Here is a 16,993-nt window from a genome sequence, read left to right as displayed (position 1 = left end):
TTGAAAAGAAATCGGACCTACCTTATAAAGCATATTAGAAATCTAAGTGATGCAGAAATATAGTCTGTTATTCCACTATTTCCAGACTTTATTTAACTGCAGCCTTGATGAACACTACTGCAGCTGAACAGAACTTTTTTTTTTTTTTTTAATTACACTGTTCAGTTGGAATGCTAACCTATCTATATACATTCTATTGGATAGGATTTTTCTTAATTTGCTTGGAAATGTAAGTGAGATTTTAAAAATATGGTAATCACAATGAGCGGAAAGGCCCCTAAATAAATGAATGGCAAAACATAATAAAAATGTGAAATCTTTTAAAGTTATCTAGTTCTATAATTTCTTTCTATACTGGTAGACTTACACTACTGATGGCCCCCTGAGGAAACCTGTTATCATTTTGCTTAGTGTTAGTCATTGTATTCTCCCAAACTTATGCAGAATCCAGATGCAATGAGCTGTATTCAAACATTATTTGAATGGAAAAAATCTCAGTTTTTCTAATGAGATGATCTTGTATACAGGAGGAACAAAGCCACAGGAAGGTGGCACATGCAGTTGCCGGTACTACCCTGAACCCGCTTGCAGGTGAGCAGTCAGGCTGTCAGCTGGTGTGGCTGACAGTATGCAGAAAGTGACTCTGACCTGTGTCCTTAAGCTTTAGCTCACTGGAGTCCTTTCCTCTGTCGTCCTTCAGTATGACTTCATAAGTGCCAGCATCTTTCTTAGAAAACTGCAATATTGTAACAGTAAAACCAGTTTTCAGAACAGTTACTGTAGAAAAATCTAGATCTTACTCCTGAACCCAGCTGATGTCCCATTCCCATCCCCAGGGAGGTGCCTAATGCCCAGGGCTGGGGCTGCCCCAGTGCCCCCCCGGCTGCCCTGATCCTGGCTGGGGCAGTGGAACAGGCCTTGGCTGGGGGGTCCTGGCCTGGAGCTGTGGGGGGGCCCCCGGCCCTAGGGGGCCTGACTCTTCTTCCCTTCCTCAGCCAAAGAACTGAGAGCAAAGAGATGAAGTGGTGAATGCAGGTGTCCCCCCAGGGTCTGCAGCAAGGCTGGGTATGGACCAGACCTCTCTGGTGACTCTGAGAGGGAGCTCCTCTGAAAGCCTGAGTGACAAGCGCTTTCCAAATGCCATTTGAAACATAAATGTGGTCTCATTCTGTTGTTAAACTGACATGTAAAGGAAGTGTCAAGCTTATTATCTCTTCTGTCATCATTTCCTGAAAATCTGAACAAGCAGTTATAGATAGACATTTGCTTTAGCTAAAACACAGACGCCTCATGAGTTTTTGCATTTTTAAAACCCACTTCCTTTTTTGATTGTTTTGCTGAAATATCAGATTAGATTGTAGCATTCATCTGAATTCGTAACACTAACTTCAGCTGAGGGCTAGCAAGGACAGTCACTCACCTCTGATATCAGCAGAGTACACACGCCATCTTTGAAGTCATGTTCTTCATCTACCATTATCTCCCTGTCGTCTTTGTACCATACAATGTGTGTTTCCTTCTTAATATTAGCCACCTAAGATGGATGAAAAACCACATCGTAATTATTCTCTTCATTTGAGCAGGGGAACTTAGTGTCACATGGGTTAGCCTGTTCAAGTCTCTCACAAAAGAACAGCAAGCTTTACAACTTGATCTCAGCAAGTTATTGCAGACCTCCATTTTAAAATGAGGGATGCAAGAGGGAAAACAGCAGGGATGAAAAGAGAGAGAAGAGGACTGCCAACAGCTTCAAGGAGCCCAGGGAACCAGTGGATCCTGCCCAAGGGATTTCTACACACATAAACCAGCCAAAAATGAGAAAGTCCCAGGTTTTACAAAGACTTATCATTCCTATTCAGGTGCCTTTTCCTGGGTGGGTGGCTGACGGACCTGAAGAAAAAAGTTCAAGTTATTTTCCAAGGTATTTTGTTGCATGCAATGAGCAGTTGCCCCAGCATGATTAGCCTTCAGAGGCTCTGTCGCTATCCAATATGCAATTGGGACTACAAAAGCAAAGCGCATGTCTTTAGTCCCCTCCCACCCTCTCCATCTAAGTAGTGGTAGGTCAAAGTGCTTTGAACATTGCACTCAATGGTTTCCTTGCCCCTTACCTTACATTTCAACAGCACATTACAGTCATCGGTAACTTCCCATCCCAGTTTATCCACAAAATGAGGACCTGTTTAAAATGACAGATGTATTTTTAAAGGTCACATCAATGGTATTCATGATACAAATGAGACAAATGTGTTGTTCTTGACAAGAATACTGTTATATTTTAATGTGGTTTTTATTTTTCCTATTTCTCTTTCAGAAGGTAAGCAACCATGTAACAGGACAAAACCCATCTTTTTCAAATTAACATATATAAACATAAACAAACTCTTAACAGACTAACTAACACATCTGTGATTCTTATAAATATCCATATTATCACCTTGTTTCCTGTGCCACTCTTTTCTTTGGAAATCTGCTTCATCCTGCAGCTTCTTGAATACTAGGAATTAAAACCAGCAAGATATACAAGGTTAAACATCATTTGCCATTTTTACGGTACTGAATGTCACTGTAACAGTTAGGTGCAACTCTGTCCCTTGGAGGTCACTGAGAATCCTGCCATAGGGTCAGATTTTCACTGCACTTTTCGAAGTGTCAGAAGCTGATTATGGCTAACCCAGCTTTCCTAGCTGCTTGCAGTCATCAAGAGTTTAATGTGTCATGTCTGATGAAGTGTAATCCCCAATCATACAGCTACTTTCTGTTCTCAGTAGGAAGGCAAATGAGCGGCAGCAGAGTCAGCAAGCTGCTCAAGCTCTAAGAGGTGCAGCTACTTGTTCCTGGTGGAATGGGCAATTTTTTTTACATGGGAAATTTTCATTCCACCTGTAGAAAAACAAACCATGACAGGCTGCAATATTTTACAATTCTATAACAATTCCCCTTCCTCCCAGCACTTTAAAAATTCCAGTTCACACACATGGCTTTTCCTATATGAGGCGGGCAAGCACTGTGACATGAAAAACCACTGGAACATCTATTGGTATTGAAAACAGTGGAAAGTGAAGATGACAACTGAGGTAACTGCGGTAAAATTTTTCCAGCCTACTGCATAATATAGATTAGCTTACCATCACCAATGAGGACAAGGCTGGATTGATTGGTTGCTTTTCCATCCTGCAGTTGGAAAGTGTAAGTCCCTTCATCCTTGTCCTCAAGTTTATCCATAATCATTTCAACAAGGCCGGTCTTCTGGTCCACCTTCATTTTATATTTCTTCAGGAATGGAAAGGAAAGCAAAAAATAATGGATATCAGCATCAGAAAATATTTGTCAAATGTTATATGGTATCGTTAGGTGAAATTCTGTTTTCTTTATTCAGATTCCCACTATCTCTAGCTCCAGCTCTAAACATATAACCAAATAAATAGGAAATCTGTTAAAGGTGAAGCCTATTTACTGATGCTATAAAAGCATGTGACATGCCTGTTGTATGGTGAGTACTGTGCTCTTTTTCATTAGAAAGGTTTAGATTTGCATCTATTCAGAATAACGCTTTCTTTGAGGATTATTATATTTTTATAAGGTTTTGTGTAGAATGTTCCGTCTCTGCCTTCTACCTGATATCAGTGTTGAACACAAGCATGCCATATCATGTCTTTGGGAGTAACAAGTTCTGCTTCTGGAAACAACCACTTGGGAATTTTCCCTTGGTGTTGTAAATTCCTCTAAACAGTAGAGAGAGGTGAGAACCAAGCATAAGGGTATGCTATGGCCATAGATGAAGGAGATAGATAGGATGAATCTGGGCTACTGCAGTGACTCCTTGAAGACCAACCTAGCTGCTTACCTGGGACTGCCTTATTGCAGGAACTCCTATGGTCCCCTCTAGTTAACAGAACACATTGTACTCACAAAGGTGGCAGAAGTAATTCAACTCCACTTTTAAACTGCATCCAGTAGAATTCATCTGGAGTTCAGAACTATGGACAAAATCTTTCTAATGATGCTTTCAATGACATACATTATTTCTCATGAAAATGCGTTAGTGTGGAACACTAGTTGGAAGTATATTTGAGACAGAGATATTAATACTCATTGGTACTCATAAAAATACAAGCGCATGTAAGCAATGAAAAGGCTTACCTCTCCATTGAAAATCTCTTTATCATTAAATATAAAGTTGGCCTTTGCATTACCAGACAGTTTTTCAGCTTGCAACCAGAATCTCACTTCTCCTTTTTCCAAAATTTCCACTGCCAACTCAGAGGCAAGTGGGACAGCTACGAAGAAGAAAGAAAAGAATGAAGCATATACATTGCCTGTGCCCCAACAACTATTTTCTTCTACAATCAAAAACCCACTTCTTCCTTCATAGTTGGATACTGTATGCAAGGTAACTAGTTTATGATAGCTCTTCACAGACACAGAATGCCTCTCCGCCTACATATACGTGGGATGACAGACAAGATTTAATCTGTTGAGCCTTCAATCACTAGGTCTGTACAGACTGGAAGTGTTCAGGATTTGAGTTATGCTCCATTCTAATACAAAGCTCTTTCAAAGGTAAACTGCAAGTATCTCTGCAGCATGATGTGAGTCTGTATGGCGCAGACCCGTGTTTAATGAGTTGCCTGACAATATTACTGTAAGACAGTGAACTGACTCAGTGGAAAAAACCCACAAAAAACCCCAAGCACGAAGCCAGATCAGAAAGCCAGCTGCTGAGCTGCAGGTTGGGAGATTTTTGTAAGCACTCTGATCCTTTGCTGAGTAGGAACCTCCATCTCCAGAATTTACCAAGTATCACAATACACCCTCAATCTCCCCAGTACATTTTGTTTACCTACGAATAATGGAAATCCCCCACATATAAACCAATTCCGTGTGTTAGCAGGAAAAAAAAAACACGTAAAGGGTACTATACGTTGGTAATATTAGTCTTTTTCAATTTTCCTTGTTCTTGTTAGTAAAAATCCTCAGCTTGCTTTCACTTTAACTTTTTGTTAAGATATTTTAATCAGCAACATTAAACATGAGCATTTAGACTCTGGTATTGGGGCATACTGCTCATTTTATTGGCTTCCATAATTTTTAGCTGTCTTAGTGGATGCTCAGATTCTCAACAAAAATCGTACTCTGGGGAATACGTATGCTCTATGTGAACTCTCCCCAGTCTCCACTTTCACAGCAGTGTAAAGTCTGCATTGCTAGGGTGTAACATGGAACAGCTGAGGACAGTGTACAAATACATTGCAAAATGCTTGATGATATAGTCTGGTGATAGTGTAAAGACACACCTCCTCCCATACAAATCCCACGGCAGGGTTGTTTCTTTAGCTCCTTGTATGCAAAGGCCCAGCTACAGCAGGAGAGGACTGGGACTGCCGCGGTGTCTAATTTCTCTCATCCTTCTGTTTGCACTGTCCTAAATGACTGGGGTGCCCTCTGGAGCAGAGCTGCTGTCCCACCCCACTACCAAACAAAGTTAGGGGGGGACACCCCCCCCCCCCCCCCCGTCTTCCTTTCCCACGCTCAGCCCTTCCTCACACCTACACCTTCCCACACCCACATGTATGCTTGTGGTGCCTGAGTGGCACAGGACCTGTCTCTGGTGAAAATAACAGGAAAAAAAGAGAATTATGAAAAAGACACAGGCTTAACCAGAGGGAGGAAAGCCTGGAGGGACAGCATTACCACAAGGGAACAGGGCAAAGAACAACTCTGCAAGAGTGTGCCCCAGCAGTGCAAATGGTCTGTGTGAAGCTTCCTCACCCAGCACATCACTTTGCTTGAAAGAAACAGAAGGAATCTCAGGTCTTGCATAATTTTTCAAAACAAAGTGACTGAAATGCTGCCAGTGGAAGCAAAAGGGAGAGGGTGTGAATAGACATCAGGTTGCACTGCTTTTGTTTCACTGTCAGCTCTACAGCAATTTTAACCCCCCACTTGATTTGCATGTAATTACCTATGAATAACTTTAGACTAACATGGAAGAGAGGAAAGTATCTCAGAAGCTCTTAAATAAAGGGCTGAAAGGATGCAAAAATATTCTTTCTTGGGAAAAGGCCATTCACCCCTCAGCCCAAAGGATCTGGACGAATCTGCGTTACAGTCCTCCACAAGCAAAAGTCTTACTTTAAAATAATATTTCCATAGGCACCAACTGACAGCTACTTTAAGCATTTTCCAGCCATCGTGCTTACAAGGTTTTACATCCTATTTGTATAACACCACAAATTACCGCAAGCACTTGACAGGGAGTCCTTGGGCAGTTGCTAAATTGACGATTTGGAACAGTTTATTTTTACCTAGCACCAATACACTATTGTGCCCACATGTAGTTGTGTTCTGTAAGGCTGCATTATTCAAGCAACCTATTTTCCCATGGAGTTACTGGCTGCAGATGTTTCTAAGCAGAAGTTACAATTAAATGCAGTTCAGAATTACAGACAAAGCAACGTCCTAGAGCCGATGTCAAATCAGAAATGCCTAGCAACTGATTTTTTTTTTTAAGAATTTGGGTAATCCTCAAACAGATTATCTGGAGATATGACTAAGGTTTCATGCTGATCCATAGGAGCTCATTTTTATTTTTCTAACCTCGTAGGCATAGCCAGATCAATCTCAATCCCTATTTGTAATTTTTTTATTTTTTTTTAGTGTCCACAGGGCCTAGAGTGGCCAAAGCAAGTAAGACAGTTTCCTCCTTAAGGATACATTCTGCAGTGATCTGCCTTTTTGCCTGTGCCTCCTGGAAGCTCATGCACAACTAGAAGTGTACTGTTACCCAATACAATGCAAAAAAGAATACACGATCTGTGTCCTGAGGAGCTTATTTTGTGAAATTAGTTATGAACACAGAGCATGGAAAAGCACTCAGAAGAGAAGGATCGAGGCAAGCAAGGACATGTGACAATAGCAAGATTTTGTGATAACTAACTTTCAGCGTGAAGATAGGAGGAAAGAACTAGGAGGAGCAGGAGTAAACAAGGGTATGCTTGGGCTGTCATTAACCTGTCAAAAGGTAATACAATATGTTGGGAAGTGTAGAGCTGATATGGAAAACACACAGAAAGAAATGAAAAAGAGAGATGATGTGGGCAAAAAGACAGGCCATTTCCGCAGCCAAGTTTTGACTGGGCTGAGAGGCGTGATGTCTCCTGAGTTGGCAGAGATGCCAGCAGCGCATGCACAAAGCTGAAGATGTTAAAACATAGGCAAGAGTTCTAGTGCCTGGAATGAAAAAGAAGAGAATGTAGTGGGAGAAGATGAGACCAAGTTTAGGTCTCGTCTCATTGCATGTAATAGATTCATTATACAATCCAATTTTTTTTTTCCCAATTATTCAAGTTACAGTCCAATGAAAATAACCAAGTTGTGCTACTACCAGGATATCACAAAGGTATAGGAGGTCTGTGGAGTTGCAAAAATGCCATCCCAAGCAGCAGGAAGGATGTTCATATTGTCAAGTGTTACAGCAAAGAGGGAGGGAATAAATTTCCGCAGGAAAATTCTGTATATATAGATCATTACAGTTGAACTACAGTTGCCTGCTTTGTTAACCTTAAATTTAACTTATGTTAACTTCAGCTGGAGTAAAGTTAGAGAATTTTTCAAATTCTGGTTTTCAAATCAGGTTAGGTATGCTGAGTAAGGCTGTTTTGCAGAAGAAACAAAGCCAATGGGATACTTATTTTCCAACTGTTATATAGACTTATTTTAGGCCTAGACCAGCAGCCTGCAACAAATTGGAAAGAACATCAGTAATACACAAATATACTGAAAGAAAGAGAAAAAAATTAAAGGAATCTTAGATTTTCAAATCAAAACCACTTTCACTTGAAATTACTATAGTGACTTCCCTACCTGATGGTGGCAGGAGCTTTGTGATACCCCACTGCATAAAAAACTCTCCCCTAAAGACACGTTTAATTCACTTACTTGGGAATTTGCGTTCGTGGCTCAGAGCAAGCAGGCGTTTCATTTCTGCAAAAGACATAAAAGAAATAATACAAGGTGTGCATGTCTTATGGACCTGAGAGACTCAGCAGCAAGGAAAAACAGGTGTGAAAGCAAAACAGGCATGCTTAACAGACACTGTGTCTACCTTCCTCATCAATTGTGTGGCTTGATGAAACTCCATCAGTGTCTGTAACAACACAAGAGTAAACTCCCAAATCATCTTCTCCAAGATCCTTAAAGATAGCTTTTGACCTTTAGGGAAAAAAAAACCAAAGCATTTTGATAAAAGAAGGAGATCAGTCTGAACCAAACCCTTCCTTTATGTCTATAACAGCAGATAAAATTAGTCTTGTATTAGCTTTTGCTCTGACTGAACAGGCAAATGGGGGGCTCTGGCCAGTATAAATCAGGGTAAGTCCTACCATGTGTGGTACAAATGGAGACAGCACAACTCTCAGATAGTGCCAAAAGCACTGGAGGTAGCTAGTTTAACTTAGTTCAAGCATGCTTAAAAACATGTTGTCAAGTCTTTGATGAGCATGGAAGGATACTATAAGTATAGGCTGATTCAATTTTCATATGCAATACCATGAGTGTGGTGAGCCACTGTTTCTTTCTGTATGGTTTCTATAACTGGAAGAGCACATAGGCACTTCATAGGCTGAACCTGTGCATTTGCCTTTTCTTCCTCTCTGTTAAAAGCCTGAAGAAACAGAGTAGGCTTGTAGAGCATTATAGAAGTTACCAAATCAGGCCGTGGTGACACCATCAGAAGACAGTCCTGCTTACTCCAGCACCTCCAAAGATTGCAACAGTGTGACATGGCAAAAGCGTTTTGCAAGCAGCCAAATAATTTTATCCTTTGGAGATTTAAAATAATAACAATAGGAATAATAATAATTTGCCTTGATTGACAGGTTATAAGATGACAGAGCACAGATTTTCTCTCCCTATGCCTAAACATAACTAAATTGCCTGAACAGGAGGTCTGACTCATTCTGTACAAGCTACAGTTTCCAAATGGACTTGCTGGAGAACAGCATACTCATGAAGTAGCCTTCCAGTGACAGAGGCAGATGTAACTCTTACGGAGGTCATACATCCAAAAGGATGGATTTCTGTGACCAGTCTAGATCTCTCAAACACGAGACTATTGCTGCCCCCGAGGGTTCTTACTTTCCGCCTTTGGTATCGATGTTCAGTCGAGAGTCATCCTCAATCGGTTCATAATTCTTGGACCAAACAAACTTAGAGTTTGGAGACATCTGATCACATTCAAAGTTCAAGGAAATTACTCCATTGTCATCCACATCAACCACCACTTCCTTGGTTCCTGAAAGAGCAGAACAATGCAATTCCACTTTCTCAGAGAAGCCAGCAAACTAATTTATATAGATATTCATAGGGTGGATTAAGCAGATCCTCGCCATTTTCTCAGCACATAAATTGCTGCAAACATTGGCATCCGTAGTCTTTGATTCACAAGAACAGTTCTTATTCTAATCCACAGATTAAAGAGCATCATAAATCAACAGATTTATTTGAGCAGGTCTAAGCACACATGAGAGTTATGATATTTGCTCTGGAAAAACCTGAAGGGGGAAAAAAAAAATAGCAAGCCTCTAAATCCACTAAATGTTTGAAATATTAAATAGCAATATTTTCTGTGGTAAGGGGTAGTCAGAGCTTTCATTATGCAGTATGAATTTCTTATTCCCTAATAAGATAAGAGCTCTAAAGGGAATACCGTGTGCAAATGTGGGTGTTTGAAGAGGTGCAGGAGGCATAAGAGGAAACAATCGAATTGCCCCAGCAGTGCACACTTGTGCAACTGAGGCACATTTTCAGTGACACTGGCTTCAGCTCGGGAGGTTGGTTTAATTGCTGCGCTTGGCATCCAGCCCTGCCACCCTCCGCAGCACTAATCCTGGACCCACAAAGGGAGTGAATATTTGCAATTAGCTGCTTAAGTTGCCCACCCTGTTTTGCCAGTACCTACAGTCCTTGAGCTGGATAAGGTTACCGGGTTTGTCCATTAAAAGGCCCTGAGGGTGTGTCCCAGATCAGGAACCCGAAGGCACCTCTATCCTGCCCCCTCACACCCCAGTGAAGCTGAGGGAATTTCGTCTGGGATTCAGGTGGCTCAGCAAGCTTGTCATCTGTGGTGTTAACTTTCATTTCAGCAACTTGTCTGAGAATGTCAGGGAGAGCGTGTGCACTGAGAGGTGCTGGAGAACATCCAGCGTCCTTTTCCAAACAGCTCTGAGCTGGATCTTGCATCTGAATAGGGCACTCGTGTTATATTACTTAGCTTAAGACTATTCCAGGCTGCCCGGAATGCTAATGACACACTTCCTCCACAAAGTATTGTACCTTAAAGTCAAGAGCTTTATTCCTAACGTTGAGATTAAATGCTTTATTTTCAGCATAATTCGTAATAAGCCTCAAGCATACAAGGAAATTTCTGTGTTTCATCATCCTAATACTATACACATCCTCTCCAGCACTGTGAGTAACTCCTGTAATGACAAATTTGTGTACATGCAGCTTGCTTAGTCTTTGTAATTTGCCATAACCATTTAATGAAAGATGAGATTAGTATTCCCATTTTGGTACTGTTATTTACCAGCCCTTGCAGTAATGAAGCACATTAAGTACCAATACATGATAAATGAAGTCTAAGGTTACAAATATTTTACTAGGCAGCAGCATATTTGCAAATTTTTTATAATTTAATTTATTACATGCAGATTCATCACTTGACATTTCATTAGTGTTTAGTTTCCTGTAGATCATTAGCACATGAATCTTTTGATGGCAGCTTATGTGCAAAGAATTACAGCCAGAAGGTCCATTTGAAGGACAGAATCTTTAATATTTGTTTTAAAGTATTCTCATTATGATAACAATGTATAGCATTTATTTCCAGAGATTATGATGGTGTTTACCTCTAATATTTATGTGAGTAAAAAAAAAAATCCTTTTAAAATTACTGACCAGAGGTCTCCACCTGTCCTACAAAGTGGAACTAAAGATACTAAGATGTTGCCATAGTAGTAGCAATCTTAATTTCCCTCCTCTAGATAGCTTGGTGGTTTCAACATACTACATGGAGCTTCTCTTAAAGTCATAAGAAATAAAAATACATAGATGTCATATCAAATCTTCATTTATCTGAGCATTTTATTACCTTGAAAAGAAAGCTATAACATGAAGATAAAGCAGACAGCTTCAAAACACTAGAGTTAATGGCATCATCTTGCATACAGTTAGTCAGAAAGGTTGAATGGGACATGGTTTCATTAACTTCTAGGGTTCAAGCCCTTCTCAAGTGACTGATGCAGGATCAGAATCTAATTTTGCTTTGTACCAATACACACAAGGACTAAGGGGAGCAATGGGAAAGAGTTACAGTCTGCTCTTGGATTTCCCCTGCTTTCTGTGAGATATATACACACTGAAGTGCTTTTGTCTAAAGACAAAGTTACAGTTCAAAAGTGGCCTGGTTTGGTATTTGTTTATGTGGGTGGGTTTTTCATTTAACTTTAAAAGATAACTGTAAAAATTAAATGTGGTTTTTCAAGTAAGAAAAGGTGGATGGATATTATCACATCATTATATTTATACATGTCACTCAATAAAGAAAATTGGTGCCTCTCGTATTAAAGCAAATATTTTCATTCAGGATATTATTTACTTACATTCTTTGGTTAGAAAGCTCGGTCATCTGGCAATTTTACACATTTGCCAAAAGCAACATTCCAGCAGGAATTGTTTAGAGAGACCTGACAATATTTTGTCTCCATCCAAGATGTTAATAAAGGCAGCATTCATTGGTGAAGACCAAAAGATTTGTGGTAATTTTAAAAAAATGGTATGATTGTTCTTGAGATTTGTATGGTTTGAGTGAGAAAGGTGGAAGCCTGCCCAAGAGACTGCTTTCTGAAATAATTTTTTTTAATAGGCCTTTTGTCCTTTCTTAATACTTTTAAGAAGCTTAGTTTGGTGGATGCCATATCTGCAGATCTCAGCTCAAAATATGGGTCAACCAGATTTGTACAAGTAAATAATTTTCAGCTTCCCAGGGATTTCACTGGGGCAAACCCTGACTTTCCTGTGATCTCTCAGACATTACACCTGTGAACCCAAGCCTCACTTGCAAAAAGGCCATGATCCTAAGATGTACCTCCTTCTCTAACAGTGAGGTCTGTAAACCAAATGTTCTGCTCAAGTTCATATTGCCAGGTGGGCATGCACCTCATTGAACTTTGAGAACACTGTACAAATTTTTTTTATCATGGTGATCATCTTCACAAGAGTTTACGTTTGTATTTTTTTTAATTGTAATGGCATGATTAATCCTTTATTTAGTACACTTGAAGATTATTATCATAACAAGTTTTTATCAAAAGTCTGACAGAGAGATATTAACCCTCAAAGCAAATGGATTAGTAAAACCAAAAGGTTAGTACTAATACTGGCTTGATTCTCTTTTTAGAAGTGGTTGCTGTATATAAGCTGTTTTCAAGAATAAGTTTCTAAGTTTTGCCTTAGTCCTCTTGCAGATGATGGAAATAGCCCTAGTGCTTCAGCAGCTTGTAGATCTGAAATGATGGCTATTGTATTTTTGAAAGATCCTATCCCAGACCCTTCTTACTCACACACTTACCCTTTTTTGTCCTCATATCCCAATCTTACACCCTCTCAACTTACCATCTACTCCTTCCAGTCCCTTCTCCCCATCCCAGCCTCACTAGCAGTCGCTGTAGTCTCCCCGCTCTGAGTTTTCCAGTTCTTTTACACCCCCAGCTTCAGACCTCCTTTTTCAGACTTTCTTGACTTACAGCCGCACTGAGAGCTAACTCAAGGCTTCTTAGGATTTTTGCTGTCCTGGCCATAAGGGCCAGGCATTTATGAGAGCTGGGCCAGTGCTGCTGAAGTAATAGGAGATGTGAAAATGGACCTGGGAGTCAGAAACAGGGAAGGGATCGCGCAAAAATGCTCCTGAGGCAACCAGGGTAGGAATGGGAACTGATGATTGCCAGTGATGTCTGCTCAACACCTCACAGTCAATACCATCCCAAATAAACCCCGACTATTTCTCCAGGCAGGAACAGCTATCAACCTGACTGTGTAGGCATGGTAGGCAGCTGTTTGCCCCAGCAGTCACCTCCTTTGCCTATGCCCCTGCACTGCTACTCGTGCTCCCTGTGCCTGGCTGCCCCAGGTCCCCGTGCTGTCCTGCCTGCCTGCTGCCTGCCCACTGCCTGCCTTCGTTCCTGTTCTTACAGGGCGCTTAGAAACCTTCCCAGGTGGGGTCAGATCTGAGGTGGAAGAAGGGAACTTGTCAGAGGAAAAGAGGGTGTATGGTGGATCCAGGTTGGGTTGTACCCCTGTACCTTCTTACATCATATTAACCTTATACTAGATTTGGTTAAAATACCTGGGATTTTGTTTTTACACCTTGTAGGACCCTCCACTTCTAAAGTAGTCTATAGATGAGTAAGCCACAAGCCCATGCTTGTGTTTTCTGTTAGGGATTTAGTGACAAAAAGGTGTTGACTCTGATCAAAAAGTCACCTATGTTACCTGTATAGCTAAATAAAACTCAGGGGTTTTGTGAAGTTCCAGGTACGGAGATTCTGCCTCTGCGCTGTTTCCCATGTTTCTTGCTGGCATTATAGACATGCTGGAGCCAGCCTGCAAGGGTGACTCCAGCAAATATTTGCACTTGAATTCCTACTGAATGTGGTCTCCAAACTGACTTCATTATGTTTTTAAAGCCTGTATTTTAAAGGCCAAGGGAAAAAAGTAATTTCTTTTACCCTTTCCTCAGGCACATTACGTAAGTTAAAAAAAAGGAGAATGATAAAGCATAGACAACTGGCTTACTACATGAAGGGCAAAATCTACACCTGTAGAATTTTTTGGTTGAGCTGATCTTAGTGGGTCCTATGTCTATAGATATATGCAAGTCTTTACAACTTTATTGTATTTTTATATTCCCAAACCTGTAGTTATGGTAAGAAAATCTGTTCTGACCTTAAAATATACCAGACAAGAAAGTAAGATATGACCCTCAACTCATTTCCTGCTTAGTAAAAAAGTTTGACTTGAGAGAGGTCAGACTGTTTGCATGCAGCCTACATGTAAACACATCACACAAACAGGAATCTGTTTAAATATGACAAAAAAGAGGAAGTATTTCTAACAAACCTGGTTGTGTTTCAGCTACAACAGGATCCGTGACATCTGATGGTTTCCCAACACCAGCCTGGTTTGTTGCCCGCACACGAAACACATAGCTCACACCTTGTTTTAGGCCACCTATCTGGAAGAAGCAAATACACATGCACGATGTGTTACAAAACACTGATTTTAATTTCACGTGTACTACAGATCAGTCTAGATACTTGACAATTATATTTCCTTTCTTTTTTTGTTTTGCTTCTTTTCCAATTGACAAATATTTCTTCCTCTTTTTTTTTTCAATTCCAGAGTGACATGACTAATCTGTATGGCTTGCTCCTTCCTTGTATGCACAGCTAACATTTAGACAGTGTCATTACTGGCATTGATTTCTTTGCAAAAGCAACATTGTTATTGGAACGGAATGTTTTTAACTCATGTACATTGAACTCTGAAACATCATAGTCTTTTACTGCAGGTAAATTCTGGGTTTTAAAAATGAAATTATCAGGATAATAAGTCACACCTATTTAGAAACAAAAGGGCATTTAATGGTACAGATGTAAATGTAGTGACTTCAGGAATCACGCTGAAATTATAACACCTGTGAGTACTCCTTTAAAACATATATGAAAGGATCACACTTTAAAGTGAGTTGTCTTTCAAATATTCTGAAAAGCATACAAATACCAAACCTACTTCAGATGTACCTCTAGAACTGAGATACAGCTGATCCCTTATTTAGAAGTCATTCCACAAAATTATGTAGCCTAATAGTGCAAAACGCTTGGGTTTAACTTGTGAAATGTGAGGAGAGGGTACTTTGTATTAGAAAGAATCACCTGCCACCTTATCAGAACATCTGGTTTTGTGCCATCTGTTTTTGTGTAGTGATACCTATCTTGCCCTTTGAGCCAGAAAATGCTAGGGATGCCTCCTGTGTTACAAGAATGGTATTTGGGTTTAGCAGTGCTTTCTTTTATTTTTAGGCTTGTCATACCAGATAGTCTTCTGAGTTACTGTCTTGTCTGACTATACAGGCATTACACATGTGTATCCTTGGCACAACATAGCCTGCTAAGTATTTCATTAAACGGAACCATGATCAGAACAGGACAATGCTATCAAAGGCTGACTTCCTCATGTTTATACCTTTATACCAGTATTTGAATCTTAAGCTATTTACCTTCAAGAATTTCTTTTGAAGTGGCTTCTCATTGACACTTCTCCAGTGTTCCTCCTTTGCCTCAGTTTCCTTCATATCAACATAATAACCAGCTATGGGACTACGGCCAGTATAAACTGGTTCCTTCCACAGTAAAACCAAAGAGTCCTTCCTAACTTCTGTGCATGTGACGTCATGGGGTGGACCTGAAAGGTAAGAGTAAAAGTTGGAGTTGTGGTACCAAAATAAATCCCAAAGGGGCTAGTGCATAAGACTTCAGAAACCAAAACCAGACACCGTGTTGTACACCCAGAGCTGACATAACACGTGCAGCTCCTCTGTATCATATCTAGACTCGATATAAATACAACCCATGCCTATTAAAAAGACTAGCCCAAAAGAACAATCCCATTTTTTGAGATTTGTATCTTGATCAAATATTCATGAACAAACAACAATGACAAATAATCTACAAACTCAGGGAAATAAGTTAATTATTAAGCTAATGTGCTTCTTCAAAGACTGCTTAAAGTCCACTGAAGTCAGTGGAGGTTGTTTTCATTCACTTCAGTGAGTGTTAAAAGGCCAGCGATCTGGCCTTGAAGTGATACGTTTAGACAAGGGTTACAGGACCTCATTCTTCTCTGCCTTGTGCTTTAGGTATTTATGTCTACCATTTAAACTAGGAAGAAAAATGGCAGACAGTACAGGAACCAAGCAGGAAAGATCAAGCAAATACAAGCTGCTTGTAAAATGCTACTGATTAAATAGGGATTGTTTAATGCATTATTGTAGTTGTACTAACTCAAAGTGATGGAAATTCAAGCCTGGGTATGAACTTCAGTACCCATTGACTCCCCTGGAAACTGAAGGCATTGAGAATCTAGATAATTGGTCACAGAGCACCCTTGTGCTTTGAGTAACCTCCGCCTCCCAGTCAGGATCCTACCAGGTACAGCAATGGTCCATTCTTCACATTTGAAGGGCTGGCTGGGTAGGGAGGGTGTCCCAACTCCAGCCAGGTTAGCAGCAGCCACCTGGAACTGGTACACCATGTTTTCCTTCAGGTTTTGAATCTGCAGAATCAATAAGATGGTACTTATTAACTTTGGATTAAGGCTTTAGAAGAAAGCCACAATGAAAATTATTGAACACATGAGCATGCTTTTAAGTGCCTGAAGAGACAAAAGCTTTATTGACATCATACATAAGGCGATAACTATCTTGGCTTTTCCTCTAATCAGTGGTGGAACACACATGAGCAGTCTTAGCATGCTCAAATTGCAAACCCCTTTTCCTACTGATAGACACTTTGGTAGTCAGGGAGGGAGCAGGGTATTGCTCAACAATCATATTAATCTGTCTCATGATACAGAGCAAGTTCACTTAAGGCAAGAGTTATCCTCACAGTGGGGTGAAACTCAGTCGTGGCATTGCTTTTCATTTGTAAAGCAGCTCAACGAGGTTGTAGCTAGCACTATCTCTAAATTGGGTCAAGAACTGATGACAAAACACAGCTAGCACAGAGCTGGTTCCAGCACCAGCAAGCACTGGGGTAGGTCCACCAAACCCAGCAGGAATGCCATTTGTTGTGAAGGCCTGACTTACAAAAAAACAGGCTATGTCTAGAGTAGTGAATTCACAGGTGACAGTGTGCAAATAATCTTGCAGAGAAGT

The 16,993-nt window shown here is 40.4% G+C and overlaps 1 protein-coding gene across 1 annotated transcript in view; it reads right to left on the bottom strand.

Annotated features, from left to right (window-relative positions):
• MYOM1 (myomesin 1) overlaps positions 1–16,993 on the bottom strand; it is a 68,998-nt gene that overhangs the window by 11,465 nt on the left and 40,540 nt on the right. The window contains exons 19-30 of the mRNA XM_010584853.1: positions 16,266–16,392; positions 15,338–15,522; positions 14,179–14,293; positions 9,139–9,295; positions 8,108–8,214; positions 7,942–7,986; positions 4,144–4,280; positions 3,129–3,273; positions 2,438–2,497; positions 2,112–2,179; positions 1,421–1,534; positions 649–736 (exon numbers count right to left, since the gene is read on the bottom strand). Of these exons, the coding sequence (XP_010583155.1) occupies positions 649–736; positions 1,421–1,534; positions 2,112–2,179; positions 2,438–2,497; positions 3,129–3,273; positions 4,144–4,280; positions 7,942–7,986; positions 8,108–8,214; positions 9,139–9,295; positions 14,179–14,293; positions 15,338–15,522; positions 16,266–16,392 (1,348 nt within the window). The remainder of the gene's footprint in view (positions 1–648; positions 737–1,420; positions 1,535–2,111; positions 2,180–2,437; positions 2,498–3,128; positions 3,274–4,143; positions 4,281–7,941; positions 7,987–8,107; positions 8,215–9,138; positions 9,296–14,178; positions 14,294–15,337; positions 15,523–16,265; positions 16,393–16,993) is intronic.

Source organism: Haliaeetus leucocephalus, unplaced genomic scaffold (assembly GCF_000737465.1).
Source record: "Haliaeetus leucocephalus isolate CR32 unplaced genomic scaffold, Haliaeetus_leucocephalus-4.0 Scaffold1007, whole genome shotgun sequence".
In the NCBI taxonomy this organism is placed as follows: Eukaryota; Metazoa; Chordata; class Aves; order Accipitriformes; family Accipitridae; genus Haliaeetus; species Haliaeetus leucocephalus.
The sequence above is the reverse complement of the archived record's forward strand: the minus strand, read 5'-3'. Positions and strand labels throughout refer to the sequence as shown.